This window comes from Sciurus vulgaris, assembly GCF_902686455.1.
Source record: "Sciurus vulgaris genome assembly, chromosome: 19".
Lineage (NCBI taxonomy): Eukaryota > Metazoa > Chordata > Mammalia > Rodentia > Sciuridae > Sciurus > Sciurus vulgaris.
The window spans coordinates 2,054,149-2,074,152 of NC_136480.1; the positions used below are offsets into that span (position 1 = coordinate 2,054,149).

The 20,004-nt window shown below is 54.1% G+C and overlaps 1 protein-coding gene across 1 annotated transcript in view; it reads right to left on the reverse strand.

Moving 5' to 3' along the window:
- The window catches only part of CHCHD6 (coiled-coil-helix-coiled-coil-helix domain containing 6), a 224,644-nt gene that overhangs the window by 180,615 nt on the left and 24,025 nt on the right, over positions 1-20,004 (reverse strand). Inside the window, exons 3-4 of the mRNA XM_079122145.1 lie at positions 16,852-16,921; positions 14,978-15,122 (exon numbers count right to left, since the gene is read on the reverse strand). Coding sequence (XP_078978271.1) covers positions 14,978-15,122; positions 16,852-16,921 — 215 coding nt within the window. The remainder of the gene's footprint in view (positions 1-14,977; positions 15,123-16,851; positions 16,922-20,004) is intronic.

The following is a 20,004-nucleotide window of genomic DNA, read 5'->3' on the forward strand; positions in this document are numbered from 1 at the left end:
CAGACGACAGAGCCCCTCAGTTAAATGCACGCTGAATGGAGCAGACGACAGAGCCCCTCAGTTAAATGCACGCTGAATGGAGCAGACGACAGAGCCTCTCAGTTAAATGCATGCTGAATGCATGGAGGGGACATGTGGCTAGAGGGGCAGGATGGCCCAACTGCAGAGGTTCCAGGAGTTTGAAGGAAGGGCAGCTGCTTGGTGGTGACCCCTCTCTGGAGGAAGGGTGAAGCAGGACAGTGAGCAGATCTGCTGGTGCGATCGTGGTTTCTGAGAACAAGTCATGAAAAGCGTGATTCTGACTTTACTCTGTGACTCCAGGTGACAACCGGAACACCGCTTCCTAGGAGAGGGGTGTGGTTTCAGACAGGGCCTGCAGCGTGGGGCAGAGGGAGGGGACAGAGCAGGCTCCAGCAGCAGGAGGGGGGAGAGCACCTGCTCTAAGCTGGGAAGCAAGAGGACAAGGACTGAGAGAGCCAGGAGGGCACAGGATGGGCACAGCAGGGAGGGTCGCAGAGTCCCTGGAATGAAGTGAAGGGGCAGAGGAGCCAGCAGCAGGGAGGGCGACCCTGAGGATGCCAGAGAACTGCCCATCTGCCCCAATCGGCGTGCTCTGTGGTGGCCAGGTGCAGAGGAAGCAGCTCGCAGGCTGACCCGAGGCGGGACGCTTGCAAAGTGGGCGTGAGGGGCGCTGGCTGGAGGCAGCTGCTGGCACAGACCTGCAGGCGGAGTCAGGAGGAGAGTGGGGCGAGGTCAACGGAGGGAGAAAGGAGAGGGTGAAATGGGTTTCTGAGAGAAGCCGTGTCAACAGAGGGAAAATGCCAACCAGAACAGGGCCGACGGTGGAGAACCACGATCCAGACGTCAAAGGCCAGGAACGCTGTCCAGCATGAGGCCTGGCGAACTGTCTGGGTGTGGGGCCAGACGCTGCCCTAGACGTCCTCACACTTAAACCCCACGCTGACCAGTACTGACTGCCTCGCCTTCCAGGTGACACTGAAGGTGTGTGGAGCGATCCCGGAAGGTAAGCGGTAGAGAGGAACTTGCACACAAGGCCCTCACCTTCCTGCAGGGACACCTGGCTACCTTCGACCTCACCAAGTCCAGATTTCATGAGTCCTTTTTCTCCGGGGTTTTGAAGCCTCATCAGAAAAATGAAGGCATTGCCAGCAGCTCTTGAGGAGAGCAGATGAGACAAGATGAAGGGCAGAAATGGAAAAGGCTCTGAATGTGGAGGGTGTCTCAGAAGAGAGGCAGTCAGGGGGTTGCACCTGTCCTGTGCCCAGACATGAGAGTGAGGGCCAAACAACCCAGGCTGAGGCACAAGCAGTGGCACATGCCTGTCATCCCAGCAGATCAGGAAGCTGAGGCAGGAGGATTGCAAGTTGGAGGCCAGCCTCAGCCACTTAGCCAGGCCCTGAGCAACTCAGTGAGACCCTGTCTCTAAATAAAATATAAAAAGGGCTGGGAGGTGGCTCAGGGGTTAGCACCCTGGGTTCATCCCTTGTAACAACGACACAGACCGAGGCCGTGGCTTTCTCCATCCCCACACACCTAGGTGAACCCTCCCTGAGGCCAGCCAAGTCCTCCTTGGGGCCAACAGAGTGCTGTTCACGCCACAGTGGATTAAATAAAAAAATCCTAAAGTGGCAAAGCCCACTCTTCTAAGCGGGAAGATTAAGGAAGTGCCGTAGAGAATCAAGAAGGGGGAAAGGAGGGAAAGAAAACCCGCCACACGCCCCGCTGCCTGGAGTTAACAGTCTCACTCGTTTCCCATCAGAAACCTCTTCGGCAGAGGTTAAGCGCACAATAGGCTATCGAAAGCGGCGGCCGGCACAGCTGCTTGACATTCCGCACGTGTGCCGGGGCGATGTATTTCTATTAATGTCCAGTGTGTGTCAGCGCAGAGATAAGGTGCCGACATCATGTCCGAGCAGTCAACTAGAGAATGGGCCCCGTGTTCAACATTGTCTGACACTCGGGAGCCCCAAGAACAGAGGCCCCTGGGCTGATCCGGCCCTGGATGTACCCGAGGCCTGACTGATCGCCGCTGGGGGGAGCAGGAGTGGGGGCTCCCACGCAGGGCAGGGGTGCCAGGGCCTCTGGGATAGTGAGCAACTGCACACGAAGAGAAATCAAGCCCCAGAAGGCCTGCTGGGAAAGGGTGCGGCACCAACGGGGAGAGGAGAGGGACAGCCGAAGAAAGGAAGGCCGGTGACCCCAGCCCACGAGGTGGCTCTGACTGGGCGGCTCCCCTGTGGGGGCAGAGCACAGAGGTGCTCCAGCGAGGCCCCTGACAGAGACTCCATCCTGTGTGTTTAGTCCCAGGGCACGAAAGATCTGTCGCTTGCGATGTGTCACACAAAAGGCTTTAGTCACATATGTCTATTTCAATGATGTCCCGTTGCCCTCCCCAACCACCTGAGTCACAGCAAAGAACAGAGCGCCAGAACCCTCCCGGGAAGTCCTGCCGAGCCGAGAAGGAAGCAGAGGCTGCGGGAGTGCAGGGCAGCGAGGCCGCCCAGCACACGCGTGGTGGGTGGCAACAGCAGCGGGTCCCTGCTGCCCTCCGCCTCGCAGCCCAGGCTAACCTGGGCTGAACACTCCCGCCTGGGTGTCCCCAAGAGCACAAATCAGGACGCAGCCACAGGAAGCGGCACCTGCTCTCCAAGCACAAACGAACCCCAGGGAGTCAGGGGAGAGTGGGCGGCGGGATCTGGAAGGACAGTCTGCTCTAGAGGACAGGGTGCGGGTACCCAGGGACGCGTGTGTGACGGGGGCACGGGGGCCGGGCACACCAGGGCCCAGTAATGGATATCACGCCCGCCCTCAAAAGCAGCCCGTTTAATGTCCCTTCTCTGCTGGGCTGAACTCCAGGACCCACTCCATTCTTTAGTCCCCTGACACCTGAGTAGCTTCTCTTCTCATGCATTTTGGGTGCGCTGGGTATAATCCACCTGCCAGGCGGTATGCTGGACGCCTGGCTTACCACCAAAGCATTCCAACAACTCCAGGGGACATCTACCATTTGACGCGTGAGGAAACTGAAGCTGGCAGAGGTAAAACGTATCCAGGGCACAGAGGCAGCACCTGAGAATCTCCAGGGTCAAAAGGCTGAGCTCCTTCTAAGCTGCCTTGAGATCGAAGGTGGTCTTGATGCTAGCCAGCACCTAGCCCCCTCTTTCTAAATGACATGACCCTGATTTTGTTTGAGACGGTTACAGGACCAGCTAAGCTCTTCACTGTCCCAAGCCTCCTTCAGTCAGGTGTCTGTGTGGCAGGCACTGCCATCAGAGCCCCGGGAAGGGCGTCACTTCAACGCGGGACAGCAAAGCTGACTGGGAAAGCTTTCGGCCCTTCCTTCTTCCTGACTGGAAAACCAACGTGGCCGCTGAAGGTACGGCAGCTATTCTGAGGAGCACTAAGGATGGCTGATCAAAATGGAAGGAGCAGCCAGCGGCTCGGGAGGCTGAGGCAGGAGGATCACAAGTTCAAAGCCAGCCCCGGCAACTCAGCGAGACCCTGTCTCTACATAAAACATAAACAGGGCTGGGGATGTGGCTCAGGGGTTAAGTGCCCTGGGTTCAATGCCTGGGACCAAAAGCAATGGGAGGAGGAGACCGAAGCCCAGATGCACAGAGCTGCCACATGTGCCTGACTCTGTCCTGAAGACCTTGTCCATGAGATAAACACGTTCCTACTGTTCAAGCCATGCCGACTGGACTTCCTCACAGCCAGATCGACTCCCAACTGGAGCACATGTTGTCACCTCCAGGAGTGCTCATCTTGGAGTCCAGGCACATGACATGGGGACCTGGCTCAGCGACCAAGCAAGACAAGGGGGAAGTCTGGGACTTTTCTCCTGCCCCACTGCTGATGTTTGTCAGCTAAATACCCCCTCCTGGACTCCACCTTGCCAGGAGACAGCAATGCCATCTACCCAAGCGGGCCAACAGTCTGCTTGACTGACAAGTCTGAAACCATTTTCCACAAAAAGGAAAAGGCAGAATGAGTGGCTCCCTAAAGGCTGTGTGAACAATCACATAAACAGACTCAAAACAGACCCCGGTCCTGCCCTCGCCCCAGCCCTGCGGGCACTGCAGAGGCACGCAGAGGAGTGGGCAGGCACCAGCCCAGCTTCACGAAAGCGGGAGAGGAAGGGAAAATACACGGCTGTCAAGATCACTCTGGGCTGCAGGGTCCACCCCGGTTATCCACCTGCATGGGGAGCGCGGCAGGGGTGGGGGCAGTCATCCACAGGTGGAGGGTGGGGCTCAGGGCGGCCCCCACGGGTGCTGCGGGGGCTGCTCCCTCTGCCTGCCGCTTGCATCCTGGCTGCCAGCACACACGTCTGACTGGAGCCGCGAGGGACGGCCCCGTTCTGGAGCCAGGCTCTCCCGCCGAGTCAGGCTCCCACACGATTGCATAAGCCCGCTGCCTGCTGGAGACACAGAGCCCTGAGCGCTGCACCAGCCGGCTCCTCCTCAGAGCAAATCAGGACGCCAGCAAGGTGCCTCTGCAGCGCCCATGGCTCTGGCGGTGGCTCAGGGGCCCCTCCCCTGCCGGCTTTCCCAGGATGCCTGCCGTTCCCTTCCCTCGGGACACACTGGGCACCCCGAGGCCCAGGAGCCTGGCTGAGGCTGGCAGGCTGGCCCCTCCAGAGGCTGAAGGAGGACGCCCCCTCCACGGCTCGCTGCCGATCCCGGCCCAGCTGTCAGCCTCTTGAGCTCATCCCTGGTGCTAACAGACATTCCCGTAGACATGCGATCTGCTAATTAGAAGCAATGACACCAGGAATGGAACCGCAATCAGCCATTTGCCTAACAAAGTCAGCAGCTAATGAGGATCTCCAGCTTCTGTCGGCCCCCACCAGAGGTCACCTGGCCGCGCGCCTTCCCACATCTGGAAGGCAAGGCTAACTGCGTCTGCAGGCTGGGCTGAGCTGAGGCGGGTCCACAGAGCCCTAATGAGCCAGGGAGGAGTACTGGATGCTCATCTTTTACCCCGAAACGTGGGGTTCTCCCCACCCAGACTCTGAAAGCCCCACGCCTGATGGGGGCAGTTTACAAGCTACCTCTTTCTTGAACAAGGGGTCTGAAGGCTCCCTGTTTTCAAAACTGGGGTTCAAAACGGCTGGGAAATGCCATTCACCTTCTCGCTCAATTGGCAGCACACTGGCCAGCTGGTCTGGTCGGGACCAGCCCCTGGGCCAGACACCTCCCCATCCAACCCCACTGCACCTGTCTTCCTCTTCCTGCGACCAGGGTGGCCACCAGTGCCTGGTGGTTAAAGATGCATGAGACCACCAAGGGCAAAGCAGGACTCCTCCCGTCCCGATGCACTGCCAAGGCAGGTGAGAACCAAGCGAGCGCCACAGGAGGGAGGCTGCGGCCTCGGCACGTGGTTCTGCTGGGCCCAGACGGGCAGGGGCTGGCAGCAGCCTTCCTGGGGTCCCAGAGGACCCTGAGGTTTCCTTTTGCTTCTGCTACACACCTCCCAGGCTGCTGGGCTGTGGTCATCACTGCAAGCAGGTGTGGCTCTGGGCTTGCACACAGGACCAGCCACTGCTGAGAGTCCTGTGGGAGCCACTTGGCATCACCCAGACTAATGGCCATCACCATCTAACTCTGGTGACAGTTTCTTTCTCTCTCTCTTTTTTGGTCCCAGGGATTGAACCCAGGAGTGCTTACCTCCTGAGCCCCCTCCCCAGCCCTTTTTATATTTTATTTAGAGACAGGGTCTCACTGAGTTGCTCAGGGTCTTGCTAAGCTGCCGAGGCTGGCCTCCTCCTGCCTCAGCCTCCTGAGCTACTGGGATGACGGGCATGTGCCATCACACCAGGCTGGCAATATTTTCTTTATCACCAGCCCCTAAAATTCTCAGTGCAGCTTGCCTGAATCCCTCTCCCAGGGAGTGGTAACCCAGACAGCTGGTTCTCTTCTCAAGATGTCCTTAGCAGAGAAAAATAAAGAATACCTGCTTTTCTCTGAGGGAAATAAGACTGTCCAAGCCATTCAACTAGGCAGGAGCTACACCAGAACTTGGAGGTGATGCAGGATGGGAGACCCTCAGAATCTTGACCTGGCACACTATTCAAATAGCAGAGTCCCCTGTCCTGAGGACCCCAGGGAGCCACATCCCTGGTGGAAATACTCCACAGTCCTCAGGCAACCAGACTGTAAAAGGGGCCAGGAACCACTCTGGGATCAATGGCCAGTCAGTCTAGGAGTTGAATCTGAGCTTCCTGTGCCAGAACTGCACAGGGACTGTTCAAAATATAGATTCCCGGGTCACAGAGCCAGAGTCTAATCCACTTGTTTCCAGTATAAGATCAATTATCTGCCGGGCATGGTGGTACATACCTAGAATCCCAGTGGCTCATACCTAGAATCCCAGTGGCTCAGGAGGCTGAGGCAGGAGGATCGTGAGTTCAAAGCCAGCCTCAGCAACTTAGTGAGGCCCTAAGCAACTCAGTGAGACCCTGTCTCTAAATAAAATACAAAATAGGGCTTGAACACTCAGTGATCAAGAGCCCCTGAGTACACCCACTCCCCCAAAAAGATCCCATTAGCCGTATTTTTAAAAAGTTCCCAGGTGGTCTTGATGCATGGCCGGATTTGGAAGGCAAGCAGAAAGGTACACAAAGCAAAGCAATACAGGTGAAATGGTCTTTCGAGGGTAAGGCCAAGTCCAAGGGCCCTTGTTCGAGATCAAGGCACACATCTGCAAAGCCCCTAAAGCACCTGGCCTAGTACTGGGGGTTAAACCCAAGAATGTTCAAGCACTGAACTATATCCCCAGCCCTTTATTGTATTTATTTATTTTTTTTGAACACAGGGTCTCACTGAGCTGCTAAGGCTGGCTTCAAACTTATGATCTTCCTGCCTCAGTTTCCCCAACCTGCTAGGATCACAGCCGTGCACCCCAGGCCTAGCTCTTCAGTAAGGAGAGTCTCTACAGGCCTCCAGACCCCCTCACCACTTCAGCCTCTCTCACTGAAGAACTGAATGACTCTCACTCATTTCTTGCTTCTTTTCACACCCTGAAAATGATGCACTGTTTTGTTTTAGGAACTGCTTCACATTGATCCTGTGTCAGGGATACAAGGTGGAAGAGAAGAATAAATTAAAACCTTCCCAACAACATACATCAGAGTCCATCCCTCCCGGCAAGGAGAGGGAACACTGTGGAAATCATGTTTCCACAGCCCTTAGTGTTGCTGTCCATTGCCCGACCAGGGAAGAACGTGTCTATCCGTTGAACATCAGTGCAGAAAGCAGGGTCCCTGCTTGTGCCCTTGGTCAGTCTTTGCAACCACCAGCCAAGACTGAGGTCGCTCCTGCTGCTGTGGTGAACTGAGGACCAGCCCCGGCACAGATGCGGGGCCCTTAGTCCCGTGACTAGACACCACGTCTGGTTTCACGACCTCCCTCCGCCCTCGCTTTGGATAAACAGATGACGCATGCCTTACAAGTTCTTTCTGGATGCGTCATCAACTGCAAATACAGTTAAACCAGATTGCATGCAAACTTATCTATGATTTTCCTCTCTCCAAAACCTGTCACAAAATAGAAGCAACCACCAGGGCCGGGGTAAGCAGGAACTCTGGAGGTCTCTCCCAGTGCCCCTTTGAAACGATGACTCCACTTCTCTGAAATAGCAGAATCCATCCACCCTTGATCTCTGAGCAATTGAGGATGGAGATGGTCAGTTGTGTGGCAGATAGACCCATTCACACTCAGAAGGGACAGAGTCCTACACTGCCTGGGACAGGACTGTCCCATACCTGGGAGCAGCACGGGCCTGGACGTTCAGAGAGAGTGGAAACACTCATTCATTTTGCCCTCTCCATTTCCCTTGGGGTGTGGAGGATGCTTTATAGGGACGCTCGAAGGGAAGAGTGAGATACATTTGGTACTGGTTACGAGCGTCTCCTTCCTTAACCATGGTGTTCACCAGACTTTGGGAGGGGGCAGGACTGAAGCGCGGCCCTCCACACACCCCAGACACCTCTGCGCTCCAGACGGCAGAAGGGAGGAAGCCCAGCAGGCACTGACCAGCCACAGCAGTCCTCTGCAGCTGGAGAGGGGACAGGGCAGGACCTGCAGGCAAAGACAGGGCCTATTAAAAAGTCTGCCAGAGGGGCAGGAAAACAGAAGGAAACAAGCCCTTTGGGTCCACAGCTCTGCACCCCACTAAAGAGAAGGTCCCACTCTCACCCACACGTGGCCCAGTGACAGGCGACATTTACTCCACCTCCCATTCAGTGGCCTGTCTGGACATACACACCACTTTCCTCAGTCTCTACTGCTCTTTGGCATATGAGGTCCAGCAGCGATCACAGACTACAAGGCACTGAAAGGTAAAGGAGAACGTGGCCCGTGATCAAAAGAGGCAACGTCAACAAAACTGTTCAGCGCGAACTACTGGAGGCCATTCTTCGGACTAAGCTTCTGCATAGAACATGCTAAAAACTGGCATGGAGTCTCCCATGACGAGGTCCCACAGCATCAAGATGGACTCAACTGTTCACCTGACCTTCTGAGAAATGAGACTGGACCAGCTGAGTCTCCAGACAGGCTGGTTTCCAGTGGCATGATCGTGAAGTTCCATAGGCTCCTGAACCTAAGCAATTGGCTGTTTCTCTACTGTCCTGTGTCCGCATCCCCCGACCAGGTGACCTTTGCCGTGACCAATCTGCTTTCTGTTCTTCTGTTTCTGCTTCCTTCAGGCTTCCTCTCTCTACAAAATCAACCTTTTCTGCTCAGCTTATCACAGCATTCTTTTTATTTTATGGAACAATTCTAGAACTGAAAACGAAACCAGTCAGGATCTTTAAACTAAATTGCTGTCATTTTGTTGCTTTCACAGAGCTGAACCAGACATGACCCAGGTGTGAGGAGTCCCACGGTCTTCTGAATCACTGTGGTAATCGTGGTGGGAGGATCGACAGAGAAAGGAGCGCAGACCTCGGGACTGCCCCAGTGAAAAAGAAGGGGCATTTCAAGAGGGAAACCCAGACTGTAAAAATGCCAAACAGAATAAAATCTGGAGCTTAAGTAGCGGTTTTCCCAGAGCCCACTGGGCTGTCTCCATTTTACAGATTAGAAGACCTAAACCTCAGCCCTAGGGAACCAGAACCTCTGTTATCAGTGTTTCTACCCCCCAGCTCCCCGAGACACCTGGGTATCAAGATGCAAAATATTAAAATCTCCAGCTGGTGCAGTGGCACACATCTGTAATACCAGTGGCTCCGGAGGCTGAGGCAGGAGGATCAAGAGTTTAAAGCCAGCCTCAGCAAAAGTGAGCAACTCAGTGAGACCCTGTCTGTAAGTAAAATATTAAAAAGGGCTGGGGATGTGACTCAGTGGTGAAGCGCCCCTGGGTTCCATCCCTGGTACAAAAAAAATTAAAATCTCCAGAACTGCACATTCTATTCCATGTTTTTTCTGCCTACCAGTCAAATCCAGTCCACGACCTCTTTTGGTAGGCCTCTGATCCAAAAACAGTCTTTAGTTTTGTAGTGTTATAAAAACAGCTACAAAGAATATGTGGCAGAGGCCATTATGTGGCCTGAAAAACCTAAAATATTTACTATCAGGCTCTTTACAGAAAAAAAAAAAAAAAAAAAAAAAAAAAAACAACCTCTGAGAGACCCAATTCAACAGATCGGGGGAAAAAATAAGACTTAGGGAAGCAAAGAAGAGATGTCATTATTTTTTTCTCTCTCTCTGCCTTTTACCAGCCATCTGGGTGCTGACAATACAGGTCTCCAGAGGAATTCAAGATCTCCGGCGACAGCTCAATTGGAAGAGGCCTCAGGACAAGGCTGCCAGAGTTCTCAGGTCCCTAAAATGCTAAAACCATGCCAATCGTTCCTCCAAGACATCAGGACTGCCCCAGCTGAATGGCAGAGTCCACCTTGGGACCTGGCGGGAGCCGAGTTGCCAAGGCCCATTCTCCCCCTTGTTCCAAGCGGGTGAGACCTAAAGTCTGTAAGAGTCTGAGCAGTCTGGTTAGTAGACTCCCAGATATCATTATGCATGAGAAGCTCTTGCCTTGACTTGTTTTGAAGAGTCAGACTTTTGAATCGTTATCCATCCGAAAGAAGCTGTTTCGGATACCTGCTTCCAACCATCAGCAATGGGGACCGCGGGGACCTTCAGCAGAGATGAAGGCTGCTGGATGGCGGGGCCTCGAGGCTGCAGGCACACCGCCCCACGCACCCGAGACCTGCTACCGGGTGACCCTTCACTGTCCAAACTCTGCTGAGCACTGCAGAGATGGCAAAGCGGCCACACCACAGTTCTTATCCTCAAGGAACTTGTCATCCAACAAACTCGACGACAGAAACGTAGGAAGGGGATATCAGAAAAAAAGGTCACAGCTCTGGTGACATCTTCCTTCTCGTAATTTTAGAAAACTGCAACTCAAACACTTTGAATCCCACATTTTCTTAACATCATGATCTCCAGGTCCAGAGTGGTAAGTGGCCGCTTCTTGGAGTGTCTGAGCCATGAAGGGAACTTGACATGTGTTCCTGGGTGGGACGCTTACTCGAGAAGGGACACATCAGGGATGGGCTCTCTTACTTAGTCCCTTCCCTACGCATTGCTCACACCCACCCCTGCCCACCCCCGTGCCCACGCTCTCCCATCTCCTGAAGAGTAAGAAACCCCTCCCAGAGCTCCCTGTCTCCCTTCCAGAACCTTCATTCCAAGTCCACATCTACCCTCACTTCTCCGGTTCCCTGCATGAGACACCCACCATTCACCTACGCTTCTGCCAAACGCCCTGTCCTCTTGGACACCTGGCCTTTGCCATGGGCGTCCCTTGTCTGCGACATCCTTTCTCCTCTTCTTCACCGGGCGAGCGTCTCTCTTTCTGCAACTTCAGCTCACGTGCCTCCTCCTTCCAGAAGAGTCAGGAGGCCTGCCTGTCCTGCTCCAGCATCTTCCCGTCCCTCTGGTTTGACACCTTCAACCACATATTGTCACTTCCCGATAAACACATCTGCTCAAGGACAGGAGCTACATCTTATTTATTTCCATTTATTAGGGAGCTAAGCCAGTGCCTAACATATAACAGGCACACAGAGAATATATATATGATAATAAAGGGACTGCTCACCAAAAAATGAAAGAAATGAAGGTTTTTGCTTTCTGTCAGGCACACTGCGATCCTACATACCTAATAATACGTGTCGGGAAAGCAACAGGCAGGGTGGTAAATCTCACTCTGCCCTGAAGCAAGGCCTCCGCCAGGCCTTTATTACTGTATCCGCTGCATTGCTAAAGCCCTGCCCGTCAGAAGATTCGGCTCAACAAGCCGCTGTGTTCTTCCCCGTTTCTGCCCTGAATGTTTGATTTGGACTCCAGATCTCCACCACTTCAGAGGAAAGCACAGCTCACACAGGCCCCACACATGCCCACCGCCTTCGCCAAGAGCAGAACTGGGCTGGACCAGTCTGAAAGGAACAGGAAGCTGGCACACGCGCGCCCGCACAAGCACAACAGGTAACTACTGCTGCGCCCGACGGGGAATGTTGACACTTTTGTCATCAGAAGGTTATAAAAATCATCACCTTTCTTCATCATTAGGTTTATGAACTTTTCCCAATAATGAGTCAAATCATTTGCTCACGCAGAAGAGGACTGCAAAATCAATATTGTGAAAGTCACAGGCAAACAGAGGATCCGGGAGCACATTACATGTCCAATGGCACTCGGCGCAACCAAAGGACATCCTCCAGAGGAAGCTCAGGTTCAAGGGCTGAGGGACCGAGTCAGAGGAGGCTGAGGAGGAGCGGCATTCGGGCACTCGGGGGTCCAGGCCGTCCCTGGTGCTGTAAAGATGTGCTGTGATCCACACACTTCCAGATCACGAGGCTCGTTGGTGCCCGGCGCAGCAGGCTGCCAACTAACTAGCTCCTGCGATCCTTGCACGTGGGAGACTCAGGCAAGGGAAGAAAAATCTCTGTGCTTTGCTCAGGTCCATCTCTCCATCCCTCCGCTTAGTTAAACTCCTAAGTGCGGTTTTGGAATTATCTCCACTGAAAGCGCCTGCCAACCATACCAATCCAACAGGAGCCGCTTCCCTTGGAAGTGGCGGCAGCCACTCCCGCCCAACATTTCAGTTGGCCGCCTTGTGTCTCTGTCAACTTACAGAACAGAACCTGGCTTCCCGTCTCCTTTGTGGCTCCTGAGGACCGAATGTGAGCACGTGCCTCCAGAATCTTCCACTGCAGCGCCGCCTGTGGGAGGTGTGGCTGCCACAGCACTGAGCCAAGGAGAGTGGACAGTCACCAGAGAATGACACTGTCCTCAAGAAGGCAGAGGACCAAACAGAAACCCAGGGGGCCTGGGAGGGACAGGAGACAGCAGAAGACACAACCCTACAGCCTGCAGGGGCTGCTGCAGCCAAGAACTCCCACCCTGGCCCTGCACCCCTCCTCTGCACTCACTGGAAACAGAGTCCCTGGGGAGGGGGTTACCCTGGCTAAGCTTGGGACCTGTGCCCAGATCTAGCCTCCAGAGGAAGCTAGGCACTGGAATTTAAACCCCACAGAGGCTACACACAAGAGAAAACAGGAAAGCCACCAAAAGGACACAGAACCCCAACTGCAAGGAGAAACAGATGAGGAACTGTCAAAACTGGGAATGATCACAGGCGTAACCTCAGCACTTAGGAGGCTGAGTCAGGAGGATCGCAAGCTGGAGGCCAGCCTCAGCAACTCAGAGAGGCCCTAAGCAACTCGGTGACACCCTGTCTCTAAATAAAATATAAAAAAGGGCTCGGGATGTGGCTCAGTGTACTTCAATCCCCAGTCCAAAAACAGAAAACAAACAAACAAAAAAACTAGGAATGCCCACCAAAGTAGTTAAATATTTTCCAATGGAAGGAAGCAGTAACGCTTGTTCAATGAAGGGTATTATCCATCTAGAGACCACCACTGGGCAGGGGGAGTAAGGAAGGATGTACTTTATTGTGAAGTCACCCTTCATTAAAAAAAAAAAAAAATCCACACACCAAGGACACGTTTCTTCATAAAAGACAAGTTCTCCGCCCCTCACAGTCCCACAGAGGTGGAGCCCAGCCTTCCCTCAGCAGGAGGGAGAAAGGCAAGCTGTGAAATCCCCTGCACTGTGACAACACGTTCCAGGCGAGGATGAAGAGGGCAGCTCCTCCCGTAGGCTGCACCTTCCATCTCCAGGTGGCTATCCCTCTCCAGGACAGGAGTCTCTGTCCCTGGCTGTCAGGCGGCCTGCAAGGGATGGCAGCCTGCCCGCCCTTCAGACACTGACCCCAAGAACCCCTGGACCCTGTCCTGGCCCAGGTTTCTCATCGCACCAACCGAGCCCTCCCAGGATGCCATGGGGCTCTACGAGTGGAGTCAGGGGGACCCGCCGCTCCCATCCTAACCCACCCCTGGGAGCCTCCGCTTCAGCCACGGAGGGCTGCTCCGTGGGCCTGCTCCTCCGGCGGTCCATGGCCTCCCATCACCTGGCTTTCACCTGGCTCTTCTCTCCCTGGCCCGTCACCCGTCTCCGCCCAGATGCCTGCCAGGCCCACTGGGCCGCGTGGCTTTCAGGCTGAGGTCAGAAGCCATGTCCACAAGCAGCTTACGCACTCACTCTCCGACCCCAAGTCGAACTGTCCTTCCTGCCACTTAACATTTACGATAACAGTTTGGCCTTTTTCAAACTTTCTGACTTAAGTTTTTCTTCTCCACTAGACTGACAATGTCGTGACGGCCAGGGACCTGCTTCTGTTTCCCAGAGGGCCCAGGAAAACCAGCACGTGTGCTGTGCCTACTGCATGCTTTGGATCTCTGTGTGATCGTCAAGTTGGAGGGCAGAGGCTGGCGCCCGGCCAGCACGGCGGCTTCCCTCCCGGAGCGGAGCGCTCACCTCTCCTCTCCTCTCTGCTGCGCGCCACGCTGGGCTACCCGGCCAGCAGGGCAAGGCTGCTCCCAGTCTCCAAGCCAAGGCCTCTGAGGCAGATGAGACTGAGATCCCGCAGCAGCCCTTCCTCCCCTGCCCTTCTGTCAGTCCCAATTCCGTCCCGATGTCCGCCCTCTTCCAAACGTGCCGCTGCCCTCAGCGGAGTCCTGCCGAGCCCTGGCCCCAGAGCTGCTCGGCCCCCGTGGGGAGCGGGAGGAGTTCTGCTGAGGGCTCTGGGCGGGTCGTCCAGACAGAAGCACATGGTGGGCACAGCCTCTCTTCCACCGAGTGTCACCCTGTCACCCTGTGGCCACGGGCAGTAGCAGCCCCCATTAACTCTGAGGACGATTGGCCTGAGTACAGCCTGGCCCTCAGGGGACGGACAGCACAGTGGAAGCAGGGGTGGCACTGGGTCCCTGAGGAAGCCAGTGGGCTCCCGAGTCAGGGATTGAGCCTCTGGTCGGCCTGATGCTGAGGAACAGCATCGGCAGTAAGCACTGCCTGCAGGCTCTGCCAGGCACGCGCTGAAGCCCGGAGACACTTCCTTCTGATCCTCTGGGCAAACCTGCGTGAGGACATCACAGCCCTCGACCGAGATGTGGACGATGAGCCCGAGTCACTGAGCAGGGAGCCGAGACCTGCCCCTGGCTCCCTAACGCTGAAGGGGCTCTCTCCGCGCCATCTCTGTATGCCCTCGAGCCCAGCCCTCCCTCCTCACGTCCTGCTGCACACAGCAGCGCAGCTTTACAGCTGAGAAGTTTCAGAGATGAAGGTCACTGTCAAATGATCCAGTCCCTTCACGCGGAGGCCTGAGGCCCAGAGGGCATGGAAGCATGCCACAGTGCGCAGAGCAACTCAGTGACAGTCAGGGCCAGGAGAGCCGAGTTCTTGATTCCCAGGACACCCTTGGTGCTGAGCATGTCTGGTGGGCAACAGGAGCCACTGGGGCTTCAGACAGACCAGGCTCCAGGCCAGGACCGCGGCTTCCAGAGTGCGCAGGGCACGAAAGGCCAGCCGGGCAGACCCGCACTCACCAGCTGGGCCGACTTCTGCCTCTCAGGGTCAGCGCTGGCCTCCTCCCGGGGCAGGGGGGCCTTCAGGTGCTTGGCGGCGGCCTCCCTCTCCCTCCTCACCACCTGGAACAGCTCATCCTGGATGGAGGCCTGCTCCTGCTGGAACCTGGGCCAGACGAGAGACAGGCAAAGCAGATGCAGCAGGCGTGACTGCCGCGCATGGGCAGGGATGGCTCGTGTGTTCACCTGGCTGAGCAGCACGGGTTGGAGGGCCAAGGGAACCGAGACCAACCGCCGGCCCGCTGGGAAGGAGAGCACCGTGAAATGGCACGCCTGTCACCTCAGTGACAGCTCCCAGGGAAGAATGATGCTCACTCGGCCAGGACAACACAGATAAGCCACAGGAGAGCGGGCCAGGAAAGGCAGGGGAGGAAAGGCAGTCAGCCAGGGATCCGGGCGGTGGTCGCCCTTTGTTTTCAACATTTAACCCTCAACCCTGAAAACACTCTGCCCTCTGACCCATTTCTGGCATCTGCCTAGTAAAATAATCCTATATAGAGGGGGAAAGTGGAAGTACCCAGGTGCCCTCAGAAGTATGATCACAGTAAAAAGGAGCAATCTAAATGTCCAACAATCGAGTCAAGTTAAACAGCGTGAAATCACACAGGGCATGTTACAGAACCAAAGTAAAACGCATCCTCCTTTGATTCATCAATAAGTTGGATCTAAATACTGAGAATTGAAAAATATGTTTAGCAATTAAAATGGTTATCAGGGCTGGAGAGATAGCTCAGTCGGTAGAGTGCTTGCCTTGTAAGCATAAGGCCCTGGGTTCGATCCCCAGCACCAAAAAATAAAATAAAATAAAATAAAATGAAATGGTTATAAACTAGGTGTGATTAATAGAAAAGAATTGCAACAATAAATGAAAATAAAAAGATCATGTATGACTTTAGGAAATAATCCTAAACTAAGGAAAAGAAGGTATGTGGAAGAGACACCAAAGTATTAATAGTGGTTTTACTGAGATAATGAGTCTATGGGGGATTTTTTTTTTCATTTTATGTATTTTCTAAATTCTTCATTAGCATATATTACTTTAACATTTTAAAAATGTTTAGAAGTACCAAAGTGGGAGGGTTCGGGTTAGTTATTTTTAGAGAGGGCTCCTAGGATTAGAATGTGGGACAGACCTGGCCGGCTGGCCTGGGGGCGCCCCACCCAGGCTGACACTGTCTGCACAAGCTACCTCGAGGACCTTGAAGAGGCCAGTAACAGCCACAGCCGGTCCTTCCTTAGAGAACTGCGTGCCAGGAGCTGTGCTCTGTGCTTTGTACGCAGGAGCCTCACTTCACCGAGACAACGCCCCAGTTAAAGAAGCCTTCTCCTCGGCCCTCCTCGTATGCAGTGATTTTCCCAGGTGACAACCCGTGGGTCACAGAATCAGGATGCCAGCCTGTACTCCAGGGACCTCTGTGCTTTAAACACTTTTCCACAGGTCCTCGGGGAGAGAAAGCAGATCCTGTTTCGGAGCTGAGGCCAGCTCGGCCCCCGCCCTGAGGTCAACCCACCAGGCAGAATGGGAGGCCTCCACTTTCTCCCCGGACACGGCCCCAGGTGCCCTAGCAACGCCACCTGGCTATTTAGTCCTTGCTTTTAAAAATGCGTCCTAAGAATTCATTTTTTAAAGAAACCAACTTCCCCCACGCTCCTCTTGGTGTTTCTTTGTCTTTAAACTAGGATCACTGTCCCCCATCAGAGGACTGTCCTTCAGCAGGAATGACGTGAGATACACGAGACCAAACCTCCAGGGCTTCAGGCAAGGGTAGGGCCATGGGGTGAGGATCAGGTGTGCGGGGAGCTCAGCACTGATCTGAGTGGACACTCAGGCTCACCTCTTGAGATCCTCCTTCACCCCTGAGGGCTGCTGGCCACCACTGGTCTCGAACCTGGGCAGTTTGGATTCTGCAAATGGAAGAGAAGAAAAGGCCACCCAGGATCACTGAAGGCCGCGGTCATCCAAGAAGGGGGCTCAGGAACACACCCGTGGGTGACTGTGCTCCCCTGGAACAGGTGCCCAGCAGGCAGATGGACACGTTCCCACAGAGAAGCACGCGCCACGCATGGCCCACCTCCTGGATTCCACCAGTCTGGAAAGCCAGTGACCCCTGGCTCTCCACTCCATGAAAGGGGTCTCTGCACTGGGATGCTGACGGTGCTGGGCTGGCGGCAGGCGAGGCCCCTCGAGAGCAGCGTTCCAAATCCATTCCCACTCCCCTGACAGTCGTTTGGAATCTAGGTCATCTCCCAAACAAAGGCGAACGTGGCTGCGGGAAGCTACTGTTCTGCCTCCCGGGAGGGCCGGCCTCCGGGCCCAGGTTTTGACACAAGGCCGGTGGGGCAGGAGGCGCCTCGGTTTTGTTTCCTCTGGTACCTGCCATCTTTGGAAGGCCCGCTCCTCCGAGATTCAGGTTGAGAAGTAACTGCCCTTTGAACAGTGCTATGGCCTGGCCGTGGGAGGTCCCCTGAAGAGCCCACGGGGCAGCGTGGGGCCGGCCAGAGGCAAAATGACCAGGTTATGAGAGCTGTGGCTTGACAGGTATGTCAATCCTATCGTCCAGCGGAGGCGGGTCAGGGGCATGCCCCGGGGGATGCCTTCTGTCCCTGGCTCCCTGCTCCCTCGGCCTCCTGGACCAGACAGTCAGCTTCTTCTCTAAGTTACTCCTGTCTCGACTTACGATCGCCTCAGGACTACAGGAGGCCCCCCAGCAAGGAGACCATCACCAGAGGCAGCCTGCCAACCTTAGGCTTCCCAGCCTCCAGAATGGGAAGAAATATATTTTTTTCATAAATTAAATAGTCCACGGCATTCAGTTATATCAACAGAAAACAGACTAAATCAATACCCCGTTCTACAGATTTCTAATCCTGTGGGGCAAACACCCCATACTAAACCTAATTATTCTTGGACCTGTATCATTTTTAGTCATATTGGGCTCTTTAAGTTGTTACGGTATGTCTACCTTTTGATCATTATGTATTTGGGAATTTTTTTTTGCGGGGGGGGTCCTGGGATTGAACCCAGGGGTGCGTAACCACGGAGCCACCTCCCCAGCCCTATTTTGTAGTTTTTTAGAGTCAGGGTCTCACTGAGTTGCTAAGCACCTCGCTTTTGCTGAGGCTGGTTTTGAACTCGTGATCCTCCTGCCTCGGCCTCCCAGGCCGCCGGGATGACAGGTGTGGGCCACTGCACTCAACTCAGGCACACACTTCTAAAAAGCGGCCGTGACTTAAGCTGTCCTCGTGACAACAGCAGGGCACACAGCTCCAGCCTAAAAAGGGTCCACTGTACATGCTGCTTGGAGACATGCCAGGTTCTCCAGTGAGACTGGAAACAGTTTTGCTGGAGTTTTGTTTCGACACTAACGCTCCTCATTCTTATTTATATAAACAGCTTCACGGAGTTATAAATTATTTTTGCATTTGATATGATTTTTCTTTTTTGATACTACAAAAACAATACACCTACCCATTGCAGAGAATGTGGCGCTAATCCACACTGCCTCCTTGCCTGTAGGAGCCTGCCAATTTCCTGTTCCCTTGGTAACGTGCATTTTTTAATATTTGTTTCTTCAATTATTAGTGAAGCCGAGTCTTGCCATACATACAGCTGACCGTTTGTGCGCATTTTCTATTGAGTTGTCTTTTTAAAAATTCTTTACAAACTCTTTATATATTACTAGTATTTCGTTGTGTTAGTCAGCTTTTCATAACTGTGACCCAAATACCTGAGAAGAACACTGTGGAGGAGAAGTTTATTTTGGCTCTTAGAGGTCAGCCCATGACTGGCTGACTCCACTGCTCGAGGCCCAAGGTGAGGAAGAGCATCAGGGCAGAAGGGCCTGGCGAGGGAAGCCGTGCACACAGGGCGGCAGGAAGCACTGGGACGCAGGGAGGGCACAGCCCCAGGGACCTCCTCAGGCACGCCTCACCTGCCTGCAGTCACCACCCAGCCCATCCCAACCAGGAAGGCTGATTCGGCGACAGCTGTCACCACCCAAACCTGCCCGTATCAACACAGCTCGAGGGACCCTCAGAACCACACCGTGACGACCCCAGACCTGAATCCTGACATCTGTCCAATATCACGCAGCCCCTCGCCTCTCACTCGATCCTCAGGTGTTCCCCCGATTGCCTCTGGCTTCTTAAAGTCGATTTTCTACTTTTCTTCCTGATTTACGCTTTCTTCGTTTGATGGTGTATTCAGAGAGATCTCCCGTTACACGTTTATGTTTCACTTCTTACACCTACATCTTTCATGCTGTTGACATTATTTGAGGGTATGGCATGAGGTAAGAATTTAAATGTCTTTTTCTGAACTTGTCCTATCACTTAAGTAAAGTCAAAAAACTGGTTTTAAAAGTAAAAGACATCGTTCTGGGTGTGGTGGCAAACTTCTATAATCCCAGCGACGAGGGAGGCTAAGGCAAGAGGATGGAAATTCAAGACCAGCCTCAGCAGCTCAGCCAAGACCCTGTCTCAAAAAAAAGAACTGGGAATGCAGCTCAGTGGTAAGGCATCCCTAGGTTCGCTCTCTGGTACTGAACACAAAGAAGAAAAAAAAAAGTAGTAAAAGATATCTGAAAATACACCTGTCGGGTAGGAGTTCAGAGACACCAAGATGGCAGAGGCAGGGTATGAGGAGGATGCCGCTGGAGGACAGGACAGGGAGACAAGTCATGTCCCTGTTTACCTCAAGTCCCATTACCATGACAACTGCCTCTATGACAACTCCTGCCACAGGCTGGGTATTTTAAAATGACCAATGGGGATCAAGTGGGCAGTATTCTAATTAGGTTTTCTAAAGTAACCAATGGAGGGCAAATATTCTAATCAGCTATCATAACGTAACCAATGGGAGCACGTGGGGGGCGGTCTTCACGCAGGTCTGTAAAGGGAAGAGAAGGTGCCACCACTCAGCATGTAATGTAAGGCACTGATTTCCAGCCATCGGGCCTCGAGTCTCCCTTGCTTGGCCCACTTCGCTC